Below are 18964 nucleotides of genomic sequence, written 5' to 3' on the forward strand. Positions count from 1 at the left end.
TTTTATCAAAACACTAATATCGGGTATCTACCCATCTGTTGGTTACGTATAGTAGCTGATTGGATATCTCCAGACCAATCGTGAATTGGTACACTTGGGAAAAGCAAATTGTGTTGGGATTTTTTTTCCAATTTTGTCATAACCTGCTTGTGTCTTCGTTGCAGCTACTAAATGAAACTTTGGCGACACAATCAATTACTGCAATGCCAGGGCCACAAATGTATTGAACATTGCATTCACCAGTCAGGGTCATTGCCAAGCCAAGATTAGCTTTAGATTGTCCTCACCGTCCTTGTTCGGTGATGGTGTTGTTGTTTAAAAGACATTTACATTTCAAAAGACTTCCAAGCATTTTTTCTTCCTACTACATGAATGCTCTATAAATATGCCATCAGATGTATATAACGTCAACTGAATTTTCGTGTTATACTCTATAAAAATATTACAATTTTTTTTCTTCTATTAAAGTCCGTAATTGAAATGAGTGTTTAGTTGTCGCAGATATATCTATTTTTAATTACTTCTCCATATTTAAATGTTTTTCTTTTCTCAGCACGCTTGCTAGTGCATAAAGGTTTTATTGGCTGTTTTGAATCATACATCACTATGACGGTAAACCCCTCTAAAGCTATTTGTTATACATTCATATAAAATGAACATAAATAGAGAGGTGTCGTGGTCGCTGTCCAGATCATTGTCATACAGCCATGAAAGATCATCATAAATGACTGGGTATTATGGCTTGGATCCACTTTGGTGTTAAGGAATTTGGTTTTATTGATTATTTCTCACAAAAGAATGCAAACATCAGGTTAACAGAGACAAAATAATCTTAGACCATTTGAGATATTTTCAGTTGAACTTCTTCATTAAATGAATGTAATTTAAATCATTGATATTTAAAGTTGCTCAAATATTATATGGATTCATATTTAAAATATACCGAAATCTACCTAACATCTAACGCAAATGTCAGCACCAACACGGAGCATACCGGTACCGGCACAAACACGAAGCATACAAGTACAAGCACCAACACAGAGCATACAAGTACCAGCACCAACAAGGAGCATACAAATACCAGCACAGACACGGAGCATACAAGTACCAGCACCAACACGGAGCATACAAATACCAACACAGACACGGAGCATACAAGTACAGACACAAACACGGAGCATACAAGTACCAGCACAACACAGAGCATACAAGTACCAGCACAACAGAGCATACAAGTACCAGCACCAACACGGAGCATACAAGTACCAGCACCAACACGGAGCATACAAGTACCAGCACCAACACGGAGCATACAAGTACCATCACCAACACGAGCATACTAGTACCAGCACCAACACGGAGATACACGTACCAGCACCAACACGAGCATACAAGTACCAGCACCAACACGGAGCATACACGTACCAGCACCAACACGGAGCATACAAGTACCAGCACAAACACGGAGCATACAAGTACCAGCACAAACACGGAGCATACAAGTACCAGCACCAACACGGAGCATACAAGTACCAGCACAAACACGGAGCATACAAGTACCAGCACAAACACGGAGCATACAAGTACCAGCACAAACACAGAGCATACAAGTACCAGCACCAACACGGAACATACAAGTACCAGCACCAACACGGAGCATACAAGTACCAGCACAAACACGAGCATACAAGTACCAGCACCAACACAGAGCATACAAGTACCAGCACAAACACAGAGCATACAAGTACCAGCACAACACACGGAGCATACAGTACCAGCACAACACGGAGCATACAAGTACCAGCACCAACACAGAGCATACAAGTACCAGCACCAACACGGAGCATACAAGTACCAGCACAAACACGGAGCATACAAGTACCAGCACCAACACGAGCATACACGTACAATACATATAAGCACCAACACGGAGCATACAGTACCAGCACAACACGGAGCATACAAGTACCAGCACAAACACGGAGCATACAAGTACCAGCACAAACACGGAGCATACACGTACCAGCACCAACACGGAGCATACAAGTACCAGCACAAACACGGAGCATACACGTACCAGCACAAACACGGAGCATACAAGTACCAGCACCAACACGGAGCATACGTACCAGCACCAACACGGAGCATACAAGTACCAGCACAAACACGGAGCATACACGTTCCAGCACCAACACCAGCACCAACACGGAGCATACAAGTACCAGCACCAACACGGAGCATACAAGTACCAGCACCAACACGGAGCATACACGTACCAGCACCAACACGGAGCATACAAGTACCAGCACCAACACGGAGCATACACGTACCAGCACCAACACGGAGCATACACGTACCAGCACCAACACGGAGCATACACGTACCAGCACCAACACGGAGCATACAAGTACCAGCACACACGAGCATACACGGAGCATACACGTATACAGTACCACACCAACACGGAGCATACAAGTACCAGCACCAAACACGGAGCATACAAGTACCAGCACCAACACAGAGCATACAAGTACCAGCACCAACACGGAACATACACGTACAGCACCAACACGGAACATACAAGTACCAGCACCAAACACGGAGCATACAAGTACCAGCACCAAACACGGAGCATACAAGGTACCAGCACCAACACGGAGCATACAAGTACCAGCACAAACACGGAGCATACAAGTACCAGCACAAACACGGAGCATACAAGTACCAGCACCAACACAGAGCATACAAGTACCAGCACCAACACGGAGCATACAAGTACCAGCACCAACACGAACATACAAGTACCAGCACAAACACGGAGCATACAAGTACCAGTACCAGCACAACACGGAGCATACAAGTACCAGCACAACACGGAGCATACAAGTACCAGCACCAACACGGAGCATACAAGTACCAGCACCAACACGGAGCATACAAGTACCAGCACCAACACGGAGCATACAAGTACCAGCACCAACACGGAGCATACAAGTACAGCACAACACGAGCATACAGTACCAGCACCAACACGGAGCATACAAGTACCAGCACCAACACGGAGCATACAAGTACCAGCACCAACACGGAGCATACAAGTACACAGCACCAGCACCAACACGAGCATACAATACCAGCACAAACACGGAGCATACACTACAGCACCAACACGGAGCATACAAGTACCAGCACCAACACGGAGCATACAAGTACCAGCACAAACACGGAGCATACAAGTACCAGCACCAACACGGAGCATACAAGTACCAGCACAAACACGGAGCATACAAGTACCAGCACAAACACGGAGCATACAAGTACCAGCACCAACACGGAGCATACAAGTACCAGCACAAACACGGAGCATACAAGTACCAGCACAAACACGGAGCATACAAGTACCAGCACAAACACGGAGCATACAAGTACCAGCACAAACACGGAGCATACAAGTACCAGCACAAACACAGAGCATACAAGTACCAGCACCAACACGGAGCATACACAAGATACCAGCACCAACACGGAGCATACAAGTACCAGCACCAACACGGAGCATACAAGTACCAGCACCAACACGGAGCATACAAGTACCAGCACAAACACGGAGCATACAAGTACCAGCACCAACACGGAGCATACAAGTACCAGCACCAACACGGAGCATACAAGTACCAGCACCAACACGGAGCATACAAGTACCAGCACCAACACGGAGCATACAAGTACCAGCACCAACACGGAGCATACAAGTACCAGCACAAACACGGAACATACAAGTACCAGCACCAACACGGAGCATACAAATACCAGCACCAACACGGAGCATACAAGTACCAGCACAAACACGGAGCATACAAGTACCAGCACCAACACGGAGCATACAAGTACCAGCACCAACACGGAGCATACAAGTACCAGCACAAACACGGAGCATACAAGTACCAGCACAAACACGGAGCATACAAGTACCAGCACAAACACGGAGCATACAAGTACCAGCACAACACGAGCACACAAACACGGAGCATACAACACGGTAGCATACAAGTACCAGCACAAACACGGAGCATACAAGTACCAGCACAAACACGGAACATACAAGTACCAGCACCAACACGGAGCATACAAGTACCAGCACAAACACGGAGCATACAAGTACCAGCACAAACACGGAGCATACAAGTACCAGCACAAACACGGAGCATACAAGTACCAGCACCAACACGGAGCATACAAGTACCAGCACCAACACGGAGCATACAAGTACCAGCACCAACACGGAGCATACAAGTACCAGCACCAACACGGAGCATACAAGTACCAGCACCAACACGGAGCATACAAGTACCAGCACCAACACGGAGCATACAAGTACCAGCACAAACACAGAGCATACAAGTACCAGCACAAACACGGAGCATACAAGTACCAGCACAAACACGGAGCATACAAGTACCAGCACCAACACGGAGCATACAAGTACCAGCACCAACACGGAGCATACAAGTACCAGCACCAACACGGAGCATACAAGTACCAGCACCAACACGGAGCATACAAGTACCAGCACCAACACGGAGCATACAAGTACCAGCACCAACACGGAGCATACAAGTACCAGCACCAACACGGAGCATACAAGTACCAGCACAAACACGGAGCATACAAGTACCAGCACCAACACGGAGCATACACGTACCAGCACAAACACGGAGCATACAAGTACCAGCACCAACACGGAGCATACAAGTACCAGCACAAACACGGAGCATACAAGTACCAGCACAAACACGGAGCATACAAGTATACCAGCACCAACACGGAGCATACAAGTACCAGCACCAACACGGAGCATACACGTACCAGCACCAACACGGAGCATACAAGTACCAGCACCAAACACGGAGCATACACGTACCAGCACCAACACGGAGCATACAAGTACCAGCACCAACACGGAGCATACAAGTACCAGCACCAACACGGACATACACGTACCACACCAACACGGAGCAATACAAGTACCAGCACCAACACGGAGCATACAAGTACATACCAGCACCAACACGGAGCATACAAGTACCAGCACCAACACGGAGCATACAAGTACCAGCACCAACACGGAGCATACAAGTACCAGCACCAACACGGAGCATACAAGTACCAGCACAACACGGAACATACAAGTACCAGCACAAACACGGAGCATACAAGTACAACCAGCATACAAGTACCAGCACAAACACGGAGCATACAAGTACCAGCACCAACACGGAGCATACAAGTACCAGCACAAACACGGAGCATACAAGTACCAGCACCAACACGGAGCATACAAGTACTCCAGCACCAACACGGAGCATACAAGTACCAGCACCAACACGGAGCATACAAGTACCAGCACAAACACGGAGCATACAAGTACCAGCACACCAACACGGAGCATACAAGTACCAGCACCAACACGGAGCATACAAGTACCAGCACCAACACGGAGCATACAAGTACCAGCACAAACACGGAGCATACAAGTACCAGCACCAACACGGAGCATACAAGTACCAGCACCAACACGGAGCATACAAGTACCAGCACAAACACGGAGCATACAATTACCAGCACAAACACGGAGCATACAAGTACCAGCACCAACACAGAGCATACAAGTACCAGCACCAACACGGAGCATACAAGTACCAGCACAAACACGGAGCATACAAATACCAGCACCAACACGGAGCATACACGTACCAGCACCAACACGGAGCATACAAGTATCAGCACCAACACGGAGCATACAAGTACCAGCACCAACACGGAGCATACAGTACCAGCAACAACACGGAGCATACATACAGTACCAGCACCAACACGGAGCATACAAGAACCAGCACAAACACGGAGCATACAATACCAGCACCAACACGGAGCATACAAGTACAGCACACCAACACGGAGCATACAAGTACCAGCACCAACACGGAGCATACAAGTACCAGCACCAACACGGAGCATACACGTACCAGCACCAACACGGAGCATACAAGTACCAGCACCAACACGGAGCATACAATTACCAGCACAAACACGGAGCATACAAGTACCAGCACCAACACGGAGCATACAAGTACCAAGCACCAACACGGAGCATACAAGTACCAGCACCAACACGGAGCATACAAGTACCAGCACACAACACGGAGCATACAAGTACCAGCACAACACGGAGCATACAAGTACCAGCACCAAACACGGAGCATACAAGTACCAGCACCAACACGGAGCATACAAGTACCAGCACCAACACGGAGCATACAAGTACCAGCACAAACACGGAGCATACAAGTACCAGCACCAACACGGAGCATACAAGTACCAGCACCAACACGGAGCATACAAGTACCAGCACCAACACGGAGCATACAAGTACCAGCACAAACACGGAACATACAAGTACCAGCACCAACACGGAGCATACAAGTACCAGCACAAACACGGAGCATACAAGTACCAGCACCAACACGGAGCATACAAGTACCAGCACAAACACGGAGCATACAAGAACCAGCACCAACACGGAGCATACAAGTACCAGCACCAACACGGAGCATACAAGTACCAGCACAAACACGGAGCATACAAGTACCAGCACAAACACGGAGCATACAAGTTCCAACACCAACACAGAGCATACAAGTACCAGCACCAACACGGAGCATACAAGTACCAGCACCAACACGGAGCATACAAGAACCAGTACAAACACGGAGCATACAAGTACCAGCACCAACACGGAACATACAAGTACCAGCACCAACACGGAATATACAAGTACCAGCACAAACACGGATGAGATACAATACCAGCACAAACACGGAGTGATAGAATGTTGATGTGAGTATGATACATGATGATTATATGATATGGTGGTGATGATGGTATGATGATGGATGGTGATGAATGGTGGTGATGATGGTGGTGATGGTGATGATGGTGATGGTGGTGATGATGTGGTGGAGGTGGTGGTGATGGTGGTGATATGTGGTAGTGATGATGGTGATGGTGGTGATGATGATGGTGATGGTGATTAATGGTGGTGATGATGGTGATGGTGATGATGATGGTAGTGATGATGGTGATGGTGATGTGGTGATGGTGGTGGTGATGATGGTGATGATGTGGTGATGATGTTGATGGTGATGATGGTGGTGATGATGGTGATGATGGTGATGGTGATGATGGTGATGATGGTGATGATGGTGGTGGTGATGATGATGATGGTGGTGATGATGATGTGTGATGATGATGGATGATGATGGTGATGATGTGATGGTGGTGATGTGATGATGATGGTGATGATGGTGATGATGTGGTGATGGTGGTGATGGATGGTGGTAGTAATGATGGTGATGGTGGTGATGATGATGGTGATGGTGGTGATGGATGGTGATGATGGTGATGGTGGTGATGATGTGTAGATGATGGTGATGGTGGTGATGGTGATGGTGTGATGGTGATGGTGGTGATGGTGGTGTGATGGTGGTAGTGATGATGGTGATGGGTGATGATGATGGTGTGGTGGTGGTGTGGTGGTTGATGGTGGTGATGATGGTGGTTGTGATGGTGGTGATGGTGGAATGGTGTTGGGTGGTGATTGGTGTATGAGTGGTGATGGTGTGGTGATGGTGGTGATGATGGTGGTGGTGATGATGGTGATGGTGGTGATGTGTGATGGTGGTGATGGTGGTGATGGTGGTGGTGGTGGTGGTGGTGTGATGATGGTGATGTGGTGGTGATGGTGGTGATGGTGGTGATGATGGTGATGATGGTGTGTGATGGTGATGATGGTGGTGATGATGGTGATGTGTTGATGATGGTGATGATGGTGATGTGATGGTGATGATGATGTGATGGTGTGTGGTGATGGTGAGGTGGTTGATGGTGGTGATGATTGGTGATGATGTGTGATGTGTGATGGTTGTGATGATGGTGGTGGTGATGATGGTGTGTGATGATGATGGTGATGGTGGTGATGGTGATGGTGATGGTGGTGATGATGCTGATCTGTTCATGATAATGATGTTGTTTTTGTTGATGATGATCGTGATGGTGGTGTGGTGATTGTGATGATGAGGTGGATGTGGTGTGGTGTGGTGGTGGTGGTGATGGTGGTGATGATGGTGGTGATGATGATGATGTGATGATGCCGATGATGCTGATCTGTTCATGATAATGTTGATCTGTTCATAATTATGATGATGATGATGATGATGGAGATAATGATGGTAATGGTGATAAAGGCATGAGAATGGTTATATGAAAAAAATATATAGAACCATCTATAGTGAAAAAATATTATGATGAATAATAGGAATATTGGAGTGTAGAAAAAAACTATAAAAAAAACCTCGACACATCCGCTAGCGATTTCGCCATAATGGCTCCTCAGAATTTCAGAAATAAACGTAAAATATAAACAAAACAATACTTGTTTAAACTGTCTTCGTGCAATCTGATTTGTTATGATAAACTAGTAACTCCATGGTCCCAACGAGCGTATTTTTTAATATGAAATTGTTGACATATAATTTCTTTCGGCGAAGTCGCCAAGATACATAAATATGAGTATACACATTAATAACCAAAAACTATGTATTTTCCTGAATATATTCTGCCATTAAGTACTCTGAGGACAGTTAATTGAGGACATTGCGCCAATGCTCTACTTCCAGCTGTAGTGAAATAGTGCATTACTAGCGTAACATACACTGTATATACAGGTACATATACTTACATCACGAAGATAAATTCGTTCAAACTAGTATGGGAAACAACGATTTTGAATAATGAGAAGATAAGAGTGCAGAAATATAACCGTATGACTGTATTTTTTATTGGCTTTATGTCTGTTGTATACGATTGTATTAACGGGAAACCTAGTTGTGTATGAGATATGTTGTTGTTTGATAATTGTTAACATACGCCTGCCTGCGTGCTGACTTTGGACCGCAGTATGAAAATATATACTTTTCGGTTTTTCTAAGTTTCTGCTCGTGCTAAATGATAGTGTAACGACTGGGCAGTTTACTGTGAATGGGTTGTTTTCTAGTCTGTTTAGTAGTATGATTAATTTAGACAACAGTATAAAATGTAACGTTACATAACTGCCATGCAGGTTGCTGTACCTGCTCTCATCCATTGCATGATCGTAAATGACGATTACATTTATGATATTTAGGTCCAATGACCAAGACACACCATAGTTTAAAACCAGTGTATGAGTCGGCTTAGTGCTTAGAAGGAGAAAGTGGGACGATTGGTTTGCCTGTTGACAGTGTAACGTGACTTGGTGGGGTGTGCTGATTGGTATCTCCAGTCAAATATTATTATACAACGGGGAGTAGTCTCACTTACCACAGTCTCCCAAAACATGCAGTTATTCACACACACAATACATGGTATACCATTAAGGCCGTCCTCGAATTTCTATGGGTATTAATTGGACGTCAAACCTTATCAACCAACAAAAATATGTTTCATTAATTCATAAAGAACACAATCACGACCAATTATGCTCATGCAGGCCGTCGTATTGACTTAAAATACATTTGTTTATAAATTAATCAAGACTTGCTTTTAACGAGCTTTCACATTGGCTAAAAACTTCGTTAGAAAAAATGACGTCGCCATTAATAACGCCGTTTCTAATTGGCTGATACAACGGCGAAATGATTTAATAGAAAAAAAAACTTCAAGGGATAATATTATAAGACTCTTTCATATGTGGATATGAAGGATAGGAATATTCTACCCGAGGGTCACAAAATGTAGAAAAACCCAAGGCTTGCCGAGGGTTTTGCAAGGAAGGAAGGAAGGATGGAAGAAGGAAGAGGAAGGAAGGATGGAGAAGGAAGGAAGGAAGGAGAGATGGAAGAAGAAGAAGAAGAAGGAAGAAGAGGAAGGAAGAAGGAAGGAGGAAGGAAGGAAGGAGGAAGAAAGAGAAGAAGGAGAAGAGGAAGGAAGGAAGGAAGGAAGGAAGGAAGAAGTTTCCAATGTTTTAAATTTTAAACAAATGGTTTCACATAACACATAATTCAATTCAATTTCACAACTGTCGCCGCTGTGTCCTTGGGCTTACATTAAAGGGGCGATGAGTGATATTCTGATAGTGTAATATATTTATTTATACACTAATATAGGTTAAATAAGGAGGCAGAGTAGGTAATACACTTCCATTAGAGTCAGCCTAAATATCTCATTTGTTTTAATTAATATCTACAAAACAACGGTATAGCATATCGTGTGGTGTTGCCATCTTATTACCAAAGTCAGTTTATTAACAGCTAATGTAAAATTCGATCAAACTAATGTGAATTGAAACATAAAATATATGTTTTCGTCGTTTATATGCTAATGTTTCCCTTTTTCGAGAACTCAAGGAGAATTGTAAAGTTGATTAGTAACGTAATGAACGCAAAAAAAACATTGTTCATAACGTTAATGATATATATACATGTATAACTTTAATGATGACGTTCGTCCTTGGGAAGAATGGGTGTTGTTATTTACTGTAAATGAATCGGTGTTTTAATTAATTAGTTTAAGGTATCATAAAGCTTAACAATCTCGCTGCTGCTAGTAGCTCTCAACCTTTATGAAATTCCTCTTCCCTTTATTTTTCACACCCTCTAGCAAAGCATAGTGGACATTTTGTTAAATTTGTATTACGTGAATTTATTTTATCTTGATTTGAAAATTGTCGTTAAATTGTGATTAGCCTTATCACATTTTGAGCAACTGGGCCCAGGTCCCTATTTCTCGAAAAAAAAAGTTACAGGTAGTCCGCCATACAAGGGATAAATTTACGTGAATCATATTGACTGATATAGCATAAGTTTATTCGGCAGCATTCTCGATACTCCAGGGGTTACTTTCACTGTTATTATATCCTTTGATACATCAAAATAATCGAATAACGATATATTGTGGTTGACAGTATTGCTTTGAAGTAGAGAATCGGTCTCACTGTGTTCTTCAAAGAAAATCTCTGTGGGCCTATGATAGATCAGGTGTTTTTCTCCTGAAATGCCTTCACTTTTACTACACGACAATGGATGTGCCAATAGTCAGTGATAGTAACCGCTGGAGTATCAATTTTATTTATTTGTATTTCATTTATTTTTTATATTTATTTTTATTTTTTTTTTTGGGTGGGTGGGTTTTTTATTTTTGTTTTTTTTTTCTTTCTTACTGAATAATGGAAAGAGTGATAGCTGTGTTATTGGTTTGTGATAATGTTTGTATGCATGTAATTGGCCAAAAGCTCTGGGTTAATATTTAAAAGAGCATCTGAATAGTTGATTTGACCATTGTCTAGTCTATATCGGTGTACTGTATTTGACACTCTGGAAGCATTTGACGATTAGCTAGCCATGTGACACTTTGCTGTCGCGGCGTAGAAAGTGTTGTATTGAACACATTTGAAAGGCGAAGGTACATATTTGAAAGTGGTCGTATTTGTAATTACTGCATAGTTAAACATCCAACATCAGCAAGTCATTCCATGTTTGCTAAACGAACTGCATTTTGTTTTCATCTTTAGTTTCGTTAAATTGCCGTTGGGCATGAAACAGTCACGCGCATTTTCGTTCGAAAAAAATAAATGGTAGCTTATGTGTTTACTTAGCTTATCAATTATTTAGAATACAATGTAATTGTATTTCAAAATTGCTAAACGAGATATCAAGTACCATAACTAATTGATACATACATGTACATTTTTTGTTTTTATCTTATTTATGTTTTTCTCCATAACTTTACATTCCCTCGATATCCCATAATACACCACTATCACTGTCGTTGTATCCACTAGTGGACTATGTCATAGCAAAATTGAACGTTTTCGGTCATGTGAGTTTGAATGAAGGTCAAGGCCTTCATCAAAAGATACCTCTCGATAATTTTCAAGTGATTCGTCTTTGAATTCCTACGATTTGTATTTTTTTCATCGGTTGTCCTTAGTTTTATTTTGGCATACTCCAGAGGTGGATATTACGACAGTGATAATAACCCCTTGAGTAGAGAGGATGATTTCCTAATAGCTAGTAAGGTTATAACTTCAAAGCTTTGATGTGGAATATAAACGTTGATTAAAAGAGTTACACAAATATGACATGTCATGAGATAATTAGGTGAAGAGCTCCCCTACTGGCTATCAATTGACATCCTACATGTATATAGGCCGTGGGAAAATCGAATCTTCACATAGTATATTAATTGTTAGTTTCGGCAAGTGTGTGCGGAATTGAAAGGTAGTGTTCAAGCTAATGTTAAAAATCCTATAGAAACTGCCCACGGCCCAATCTTCTTGAAACTTTGCATCTCGAAAGTACTACTAGTTGTCTCTTTAAAATGACATTTTCCTTTTGTGATTTTAAAATGACTCACACGGCCTGAATTCTTCGAATTCATTTTCATTAAAACTACCTGCACAAATATGCCAAAAGAGGTTAGCCATTGCTAAATATTCTACATTTGCATTCGTAATTCATTTGAGGGGATTGTATACTTTATATTTAAATCATTTCTTTTAGATTTTTAACGGAAAATTTTGTTTGAAATAAATTTTTTTACGAAAAATGAACACTTTTTGTAGAAACAAAACATTGCTCTTTGTCATCTCATTTCACCCTGGTACGGGTTTTGTTCACAATTTATCCCCCCATTAAATTACTCTCATGACATTTTTTATCTTAGTATGTTTAAATTACTTTCGAAATCAAATCCGTAAAAAACAGTTTTTGAGTGACTTGAAAATAGAGAGTGCATGTAGCAACGACACACTCCTTTGTTAGTATACCTAGCTAAACATTTCAAGTTAAGGATCCCAGAGTCTGATGTAAGTGGAAATTAGTGTACAATGATAAGTTTAGATGCTTACTATAATGTCAATTACGTGGTAACAAAACGGAGGTTTCTCTTTGACTGAAATGTAAATGATGTCAGAATTAAGTGTACATTGGTTTAGCTAAAGGTAACGAGGTATGCTAAATAGCATGGTATCACTTTCAAAAAGATTGGTTGCCATGGAAACAAAATGGAGGCCTCTAATTGGCTGAAATTGCTTTATCTTCGTAAGAAAAATGGGTAATCTTAATTAGTATGTTTTGAGTTTATGTTGCTGACGAAAATATATTTCTTTCCATTATTATTTGATTTCTGATATTAAAAAAAGAATATTTGTTTCACCCAAGAGCACATCTAGTTGTTTGGTTTTTTTGTATTGTTAGGGTATATGCCAAAATAAAAATGCACCAATTTTACAATAAATATGCCAGTTTACAAAATTCTATCACTAAATATTGTTTCATTATGGTATCTATGATAAAATTTGAATTTATGCATGCTCCACATAAAACTCGACACAAATGTGTGAATTGAAAATGGCCATCTTATAAAGATGATAACATCTTATATAAGATGACGGTTTATTAAAAGTAAACCATGTTATATGTGTAAAAATCACATGAAAGTTACATGTATCAATTAATACATACAAAATAATGGAATGGTCATAACATCATAATAATTAGTACTCCAATTAACACATACAGTGTAACTGGAGACTCTAAAAATGACCATTCCAATAAACATAGCTGTTCTCTTTTCAAATAGAGAAAAATAAAGATAAAAATTAAAATTTTACAAATTATTACAAAATATTTTCCCTATTGTGGGTATTCGTCAGAATTTACGCCACAAAGTGAAAATGCTGACAATCTTGCACTTGCAAAAGAGTCAGCATATTCACTGCCGCACAAAAAGGGGAATATTTTAATATAAAGCAAGCAACCAAAAATTGACAATTATTGAAGACAGTATAAATTATATTAAAAAAGTATCAAGTTATAACATTTCCGGAAAGACTGGCCAAAATTGGTCAGTGAGTCTTTAATTATAAAGTCTTAATGAGTGTACATGTACAAAACTGTATATACATGTAGCTGCCATGAGACCATGATCCGGAGAAGAAACATGACGTGTCCAATGAAATACTTGAGCGTTAAAACAAAGTTCAATGACTGCATAAGTATAACTGACCGGCTCAAGCAAGTCAGTCCACAGTTGCAGTAATGCACAATCATATTGTAACCGCATAAGTGCATAAATGTTTATAAATGGACGTCTGGCAAAGTCACTGATGCAATTGCACACATACACAAATGTCCATAAATCTTTGCGTGTTGATAACTTCTTGAGACAGGTGCCATGATAATATTTATAAAGTAATGAGAATTATACAATATTAAACAAAAATAGGCAAAAACTGAGAATATATATAATAATCATAATGCACATATAGGGCAAATATTGATTTTTAACAAAATTCCACTGGCTACATTTCAGCCTATGACATGCTATTTTCCTGGATTTCAATTAAAAAAAGTATCTGTTATACGATTATACCTATAACATGTTTTTATAATGGTATAAAAGTGTGGACAAAATCGATATCATGCCATATATTTCGAGCAAACCCAATATCCTCAAGTATTATCCTGCCAAAAATTTGATTTTTTTTCTTGAAAATCGAGTTGTTAAATGATTAATAAATGTAATTATCAATGGGTATAAAAAGAGTGAAGCGTCTTTTATTGATAAAAATTATTTTTTCAAATGTGTTCGAAAGGCGGACACAAGGGGTCCCCTTGCCACATCCACAAAGAATTCTTAGAAAACATCACTGTAGGCCCTATATGCCTTGTTAAAAATACAAAATTGATAAAAAGCACATATTAAGTACTTATGTACGTAGACCTTAAACCCTGCAAAATTTAAAAAAAGTAGGAGCGTGGGCGGATATTGCAACCCCACCTTTCAATATCTTTTCCTGCATTCTAGATTTTGAATAGAATATCAACTAAATGGATCAAATTGTCAACTTCTGAGTAATTGCCGGAAAACAATATTAGGTTTCTTTTACCAGAGAGTAAATTTCAGTCTAAGTTTAGAAATGATTTGAATGCTGCTGCAAGCAAGCAATGTTCCGATTCAATAAAAACACTTAGAAGAAACACTGAAAAAAAATGCGGTTTATTAATCACTTACCAAAAAAGTTGTATCAAAAGTGCATCAATTGATGACTTTTCAAAACAGGTTTGCATAACAAATCTGCAATTGATTTACTCACCTACCACTTGGAGATGAAAAATGATTGAGAAATAAATTTTACCAAAAACAACTTGGAAGAATGAACTAAGGAAAGATAATATCTATTGGAGAAAATGGTTTTTTAATTTACATATTTCCTTGAAATAACTTTTAAAACTAAGTACAACGTATGGACATATGCGTAGATTGGATGAGATGATTTGTTAGTTGATCATGCTTACAGTCCTTTAACAGTTAGGTTCATTAAATTCTATCTCCCCTGCAAGCACTATGTTGCATAAGTTAAATGGAGGCTGCGGTAAGTCCATTTGTTGTGTCACCGCTCAGTTGGTGGAAATGTCTAGTAGGATCAAACACTATCAACGCTATTGTCTTTGGTGTTTCGGCCAGAGGATATAACCCAGAAAACGGAACACTATGTCACAAATTAAGCGGTGTCATGAGAGACGTTAGATGGAAATGATAGTTAGGAAGAAGATAAACGATAAGATGCCAAGCCCAGTTGCATTTTACGATCATGCTATTGGGGCAGCAGGTAAAATTGTAACGCCCTTTTTTGCAGACAAATTAAGTAATAAATCTGTCTATTTGGTCCATAAATGATATACATAAAGACTGGATTTATATACTTCGTACCGAAATTCGTGGCAATTTTACATCATTTATTTCCTTTTCTGTGCACAATGAAATGTTACATTTTTTGTATGAGTTTTCCTTCTTTTAATGTCTTGGGTATGGTGGTTATGAAAAGGAAATGGTTCTATTTTTACAATGTAAAAAAAAATGACAACATAACGTATATTTTATATCTCACAGACATGGGAGAGGACGATGTTTATTGATGAGAAAATACAAATTTTTCTCGTCTTAGCTTACAGATTCTACATCGCTGACAAATGGTACGGTTTTTTTCAATCAACAAGAGAAGACAAATTAGTATTTTTCTTCAGTTACAAATGTTGCTTACTTTACACCATTACCTCCATTGAAAAGTTTGAACTTCTAACTTTACTTCAAGATGAATATACCAAAATTATTAATTGCGTCCCGAAATCAAAATCCGTAGACATTTGTTATATATGGAATGAAATAGTGCGCATTCACCGGAAGCAAAATGAATGATTTTATTTCATTTTGTGTTGAAAAGAGATATATATATACAATTATTCAAATATCAATTATCATTCAAATGATGAGTATCGTTTATTTTCGACCGGTAGTTGCAAAAAGGGGGGGATATTCAACCAATTATTATATATATATAGTGACTCTAACGAATTTCACCTCACTAGTTAAGCTATATGCCTAATAATAGACATGTATTAATTGATTGACGACCAACGCTGCTGCTTAACGGAAGTTCAGATTCCGTGTTTTATTCCAAACTATCGCCAATCGCTTCAATATCCAAATCTTCCCGTTTTCTATTAAATCATCGTTAACATTTCTTTATCTCTGACTTTAAAATTCCCTTCTATGTAGGAGCTTATACAAAGTCTACCAAACGCTCCAAGCAGGTAGATTTTATATTGATTACACATCAAGATGTATTAGGAAAGTTTCCAGCTCACTCGATACAAGTTTCTTTTAGACACAATATGTAACCGTATTCAGTCACTAAAAACTGTGCCACGAATGTATTCATCCTCGATATTCCAGGGGTTACAAGCAGTGTCGTTATATCCACCCCTGAACAATATCTTAGTAAAACTAAAGGCAACAGTCAAATTCCCTTTGATATTAATGAAAATAACTGCAATAGATAAAAACTAAATTGAAAGAGAATCTATGCATTTTTTACATCGTCAATGACTACAGCGATGTAGCACAGATAGCTATAAATAGACTTCATTTATTTGTTTCAATCTTTTGAGCTTCAACAACAAAATATAGGATCTATATAAGAATGAATTGTATATATCCATTTGTCTATAGGGAGAAGGCGTTATGGTGAAAATATATTTTCGATACTGAATGAGAAAATTACAGGCAAAGATTGCACTGCCATGAGATAATAAAGTGAGAATCTTCCCTACTGGCTATCGATTGACATCCTATATAGGTCGTGGACAAATCAAATCATCACACATAATATTATCTTTGTTAGTTTCGGCAAGAGTATGCATGATTCGAATTTAGGGGCATTTCATATCTTTTCAAGCACACTTGATTTTGAATAGAATATCATCTGAATGCATCAAATTGTCAATTTCTGACTAATTCCCGGGAAACAATATTAGTTTATTTTGTACCATACCGTATTTTTGTCTAAATTTAGAAAGATCAAATGATTTGAAAGCTGCCAGCAAGCATGGTTTTGATGCAATAAAAACATTTACATAACACCAATCTTCTGTGTGATTATAGGCCATTTCCTTGCGTCGAGGTTTCATTAACTGGTTTATTGATTTATCGCCGTGCATATATCAGGTTTATTTTCTTCAATGGCATTGGTGTATCTGAGATAAATAAAGCGAAGCGTAGTGCAATTAACAGTAGGTCATGCATCATTGATACTCCAGGATTTACTATCACTGACGGTATATCCTTCCCTGAACATAGTGAAAATCGAGGCAGTTCAGAAAAAATCTGACCAATCACAGGTCTACAAAGACTTGATTCCTTTGAAGACTACATACAGAGCGACGCCCAGCAGTCAGCCACAGTGTACTGTTATACGACTTTTTATGTACATCCAATGGCTAAATTACCTTTTCTGTTGCCTCATGTTTTTATATGAGGTAGTCCAGGTTGGTTATAACGACAATAATATTAACAGCCAAACACTAAATGATATGAGCATGGCGAAAATCCTGGTGGCCTAGCAGATGAACTTTTACAACCACTTTCACTACACAATAGAAAAACATAACCACCCAAATCCCATCTACATATTCTGAATATTGGATAATGGAGTTTTGTGAAAAATTTGGAAAATATTTCAAAAGACAAAAACGTTTTCTGTAAACATAAATGTAGATGTTAGCACCGTATAGCTGATATTGCTATGATCGCGAAAATTTGATCCACAAAATATTAAATCGTTGAATAATGTATTTACCATTCCTTTAACACTAATTGCAATAGTGTAGGTCTAACGACTGTTCCAGGGATAGCATTGTCATCTCCATAACAACAGGACGGCTAAGTTTTATTCGTTCTACCTTAATGCTAGATAGCGAAAATTTAAACCGCTAAATTTAATTTTCTCGTTGTTATATCAAATCGCGAAAGTTTTGACCAGCAAAAACAATCCACTATACGGTGTATAGAAGTGGTTTTTATGGTTTAGTATAGTTATTGAAATAAAGTTTTGATATGTACATACAGTGCAATGGACATATTCATAGGTTGAGCTTAACGTTTTATAAACTGAAACTAGTTATTGTTATAAATTAATAGCAGCCTCCCCTGCATGTCACGTGTTACGTGTGTTAAATTTCTATGTTTTTGGAGGCTGTGGTATGACCATGATGTGTCTCTAGTTGGAAACACCAACGAGTCCACCAAACCAAGCCACATTATACTGACAAAGGGCAATACAGTCACCCCATTCACTTTAAGCTAAGTGATAAGCAAGGGCAGAAACCATGAATTTTATTATCTATTTTCGGTCAGATGGCAGAACCAAGATCGCTTAATTCAAGGTCAAGTGTAAAGCGGTGAAAAGACAGACGTTAGGAGAAATTACCAGGGAAAAAGAGAAAAGATGATATCCTAAATCCGATCTTGTATCTTTTATGATCATACAATAAGTACAAATATAACGCCATTTTAGCAGCCTATAATA

The 18964-nt window shown here is 39.6% G+C and overlaps 1 protein-coding gene across 1 annotated transcript; it reads left to right on the forward strand.

Moving 5' to 3' along the window:
- The first annotated feature begins 969 nt into the window (after window positions 1-969).
- LOC138330548 (paternally-expressed gene 3 protein-like) lies at window positions 970-6856 on the forward strand. The gene is made up of 4 exons (XM_069278111.1): window positions 970-1448; window positions 1639-2272; window positions 5758-6158; window positions 6691-6856. Exons 1-4 carry the CDS (start codon window positions 970-972, stop codon window positions 6854-6856), a joined length of 1680 nt encoding a protein of 559 aa, XP_069134212.1.
- Window positions 6857-18964: the final 12108 nt, after the last annotated feature.

The sequence above is a fragment of the Argopecten irradians genome, chromosome 9 (assembly GCF_041381155.1).
Source record: "Argopecten irradians isolate NY chromosome 9, Ai_NY, whole genome shotgun sequence".
NCBI classification, from domain to species: domain Eukaryota; kingdom Metazoa; phylum Mollusca; class Bivalvia; order Pectinida; family Pectinidae; genus Argopecten; species Argopecten irradians.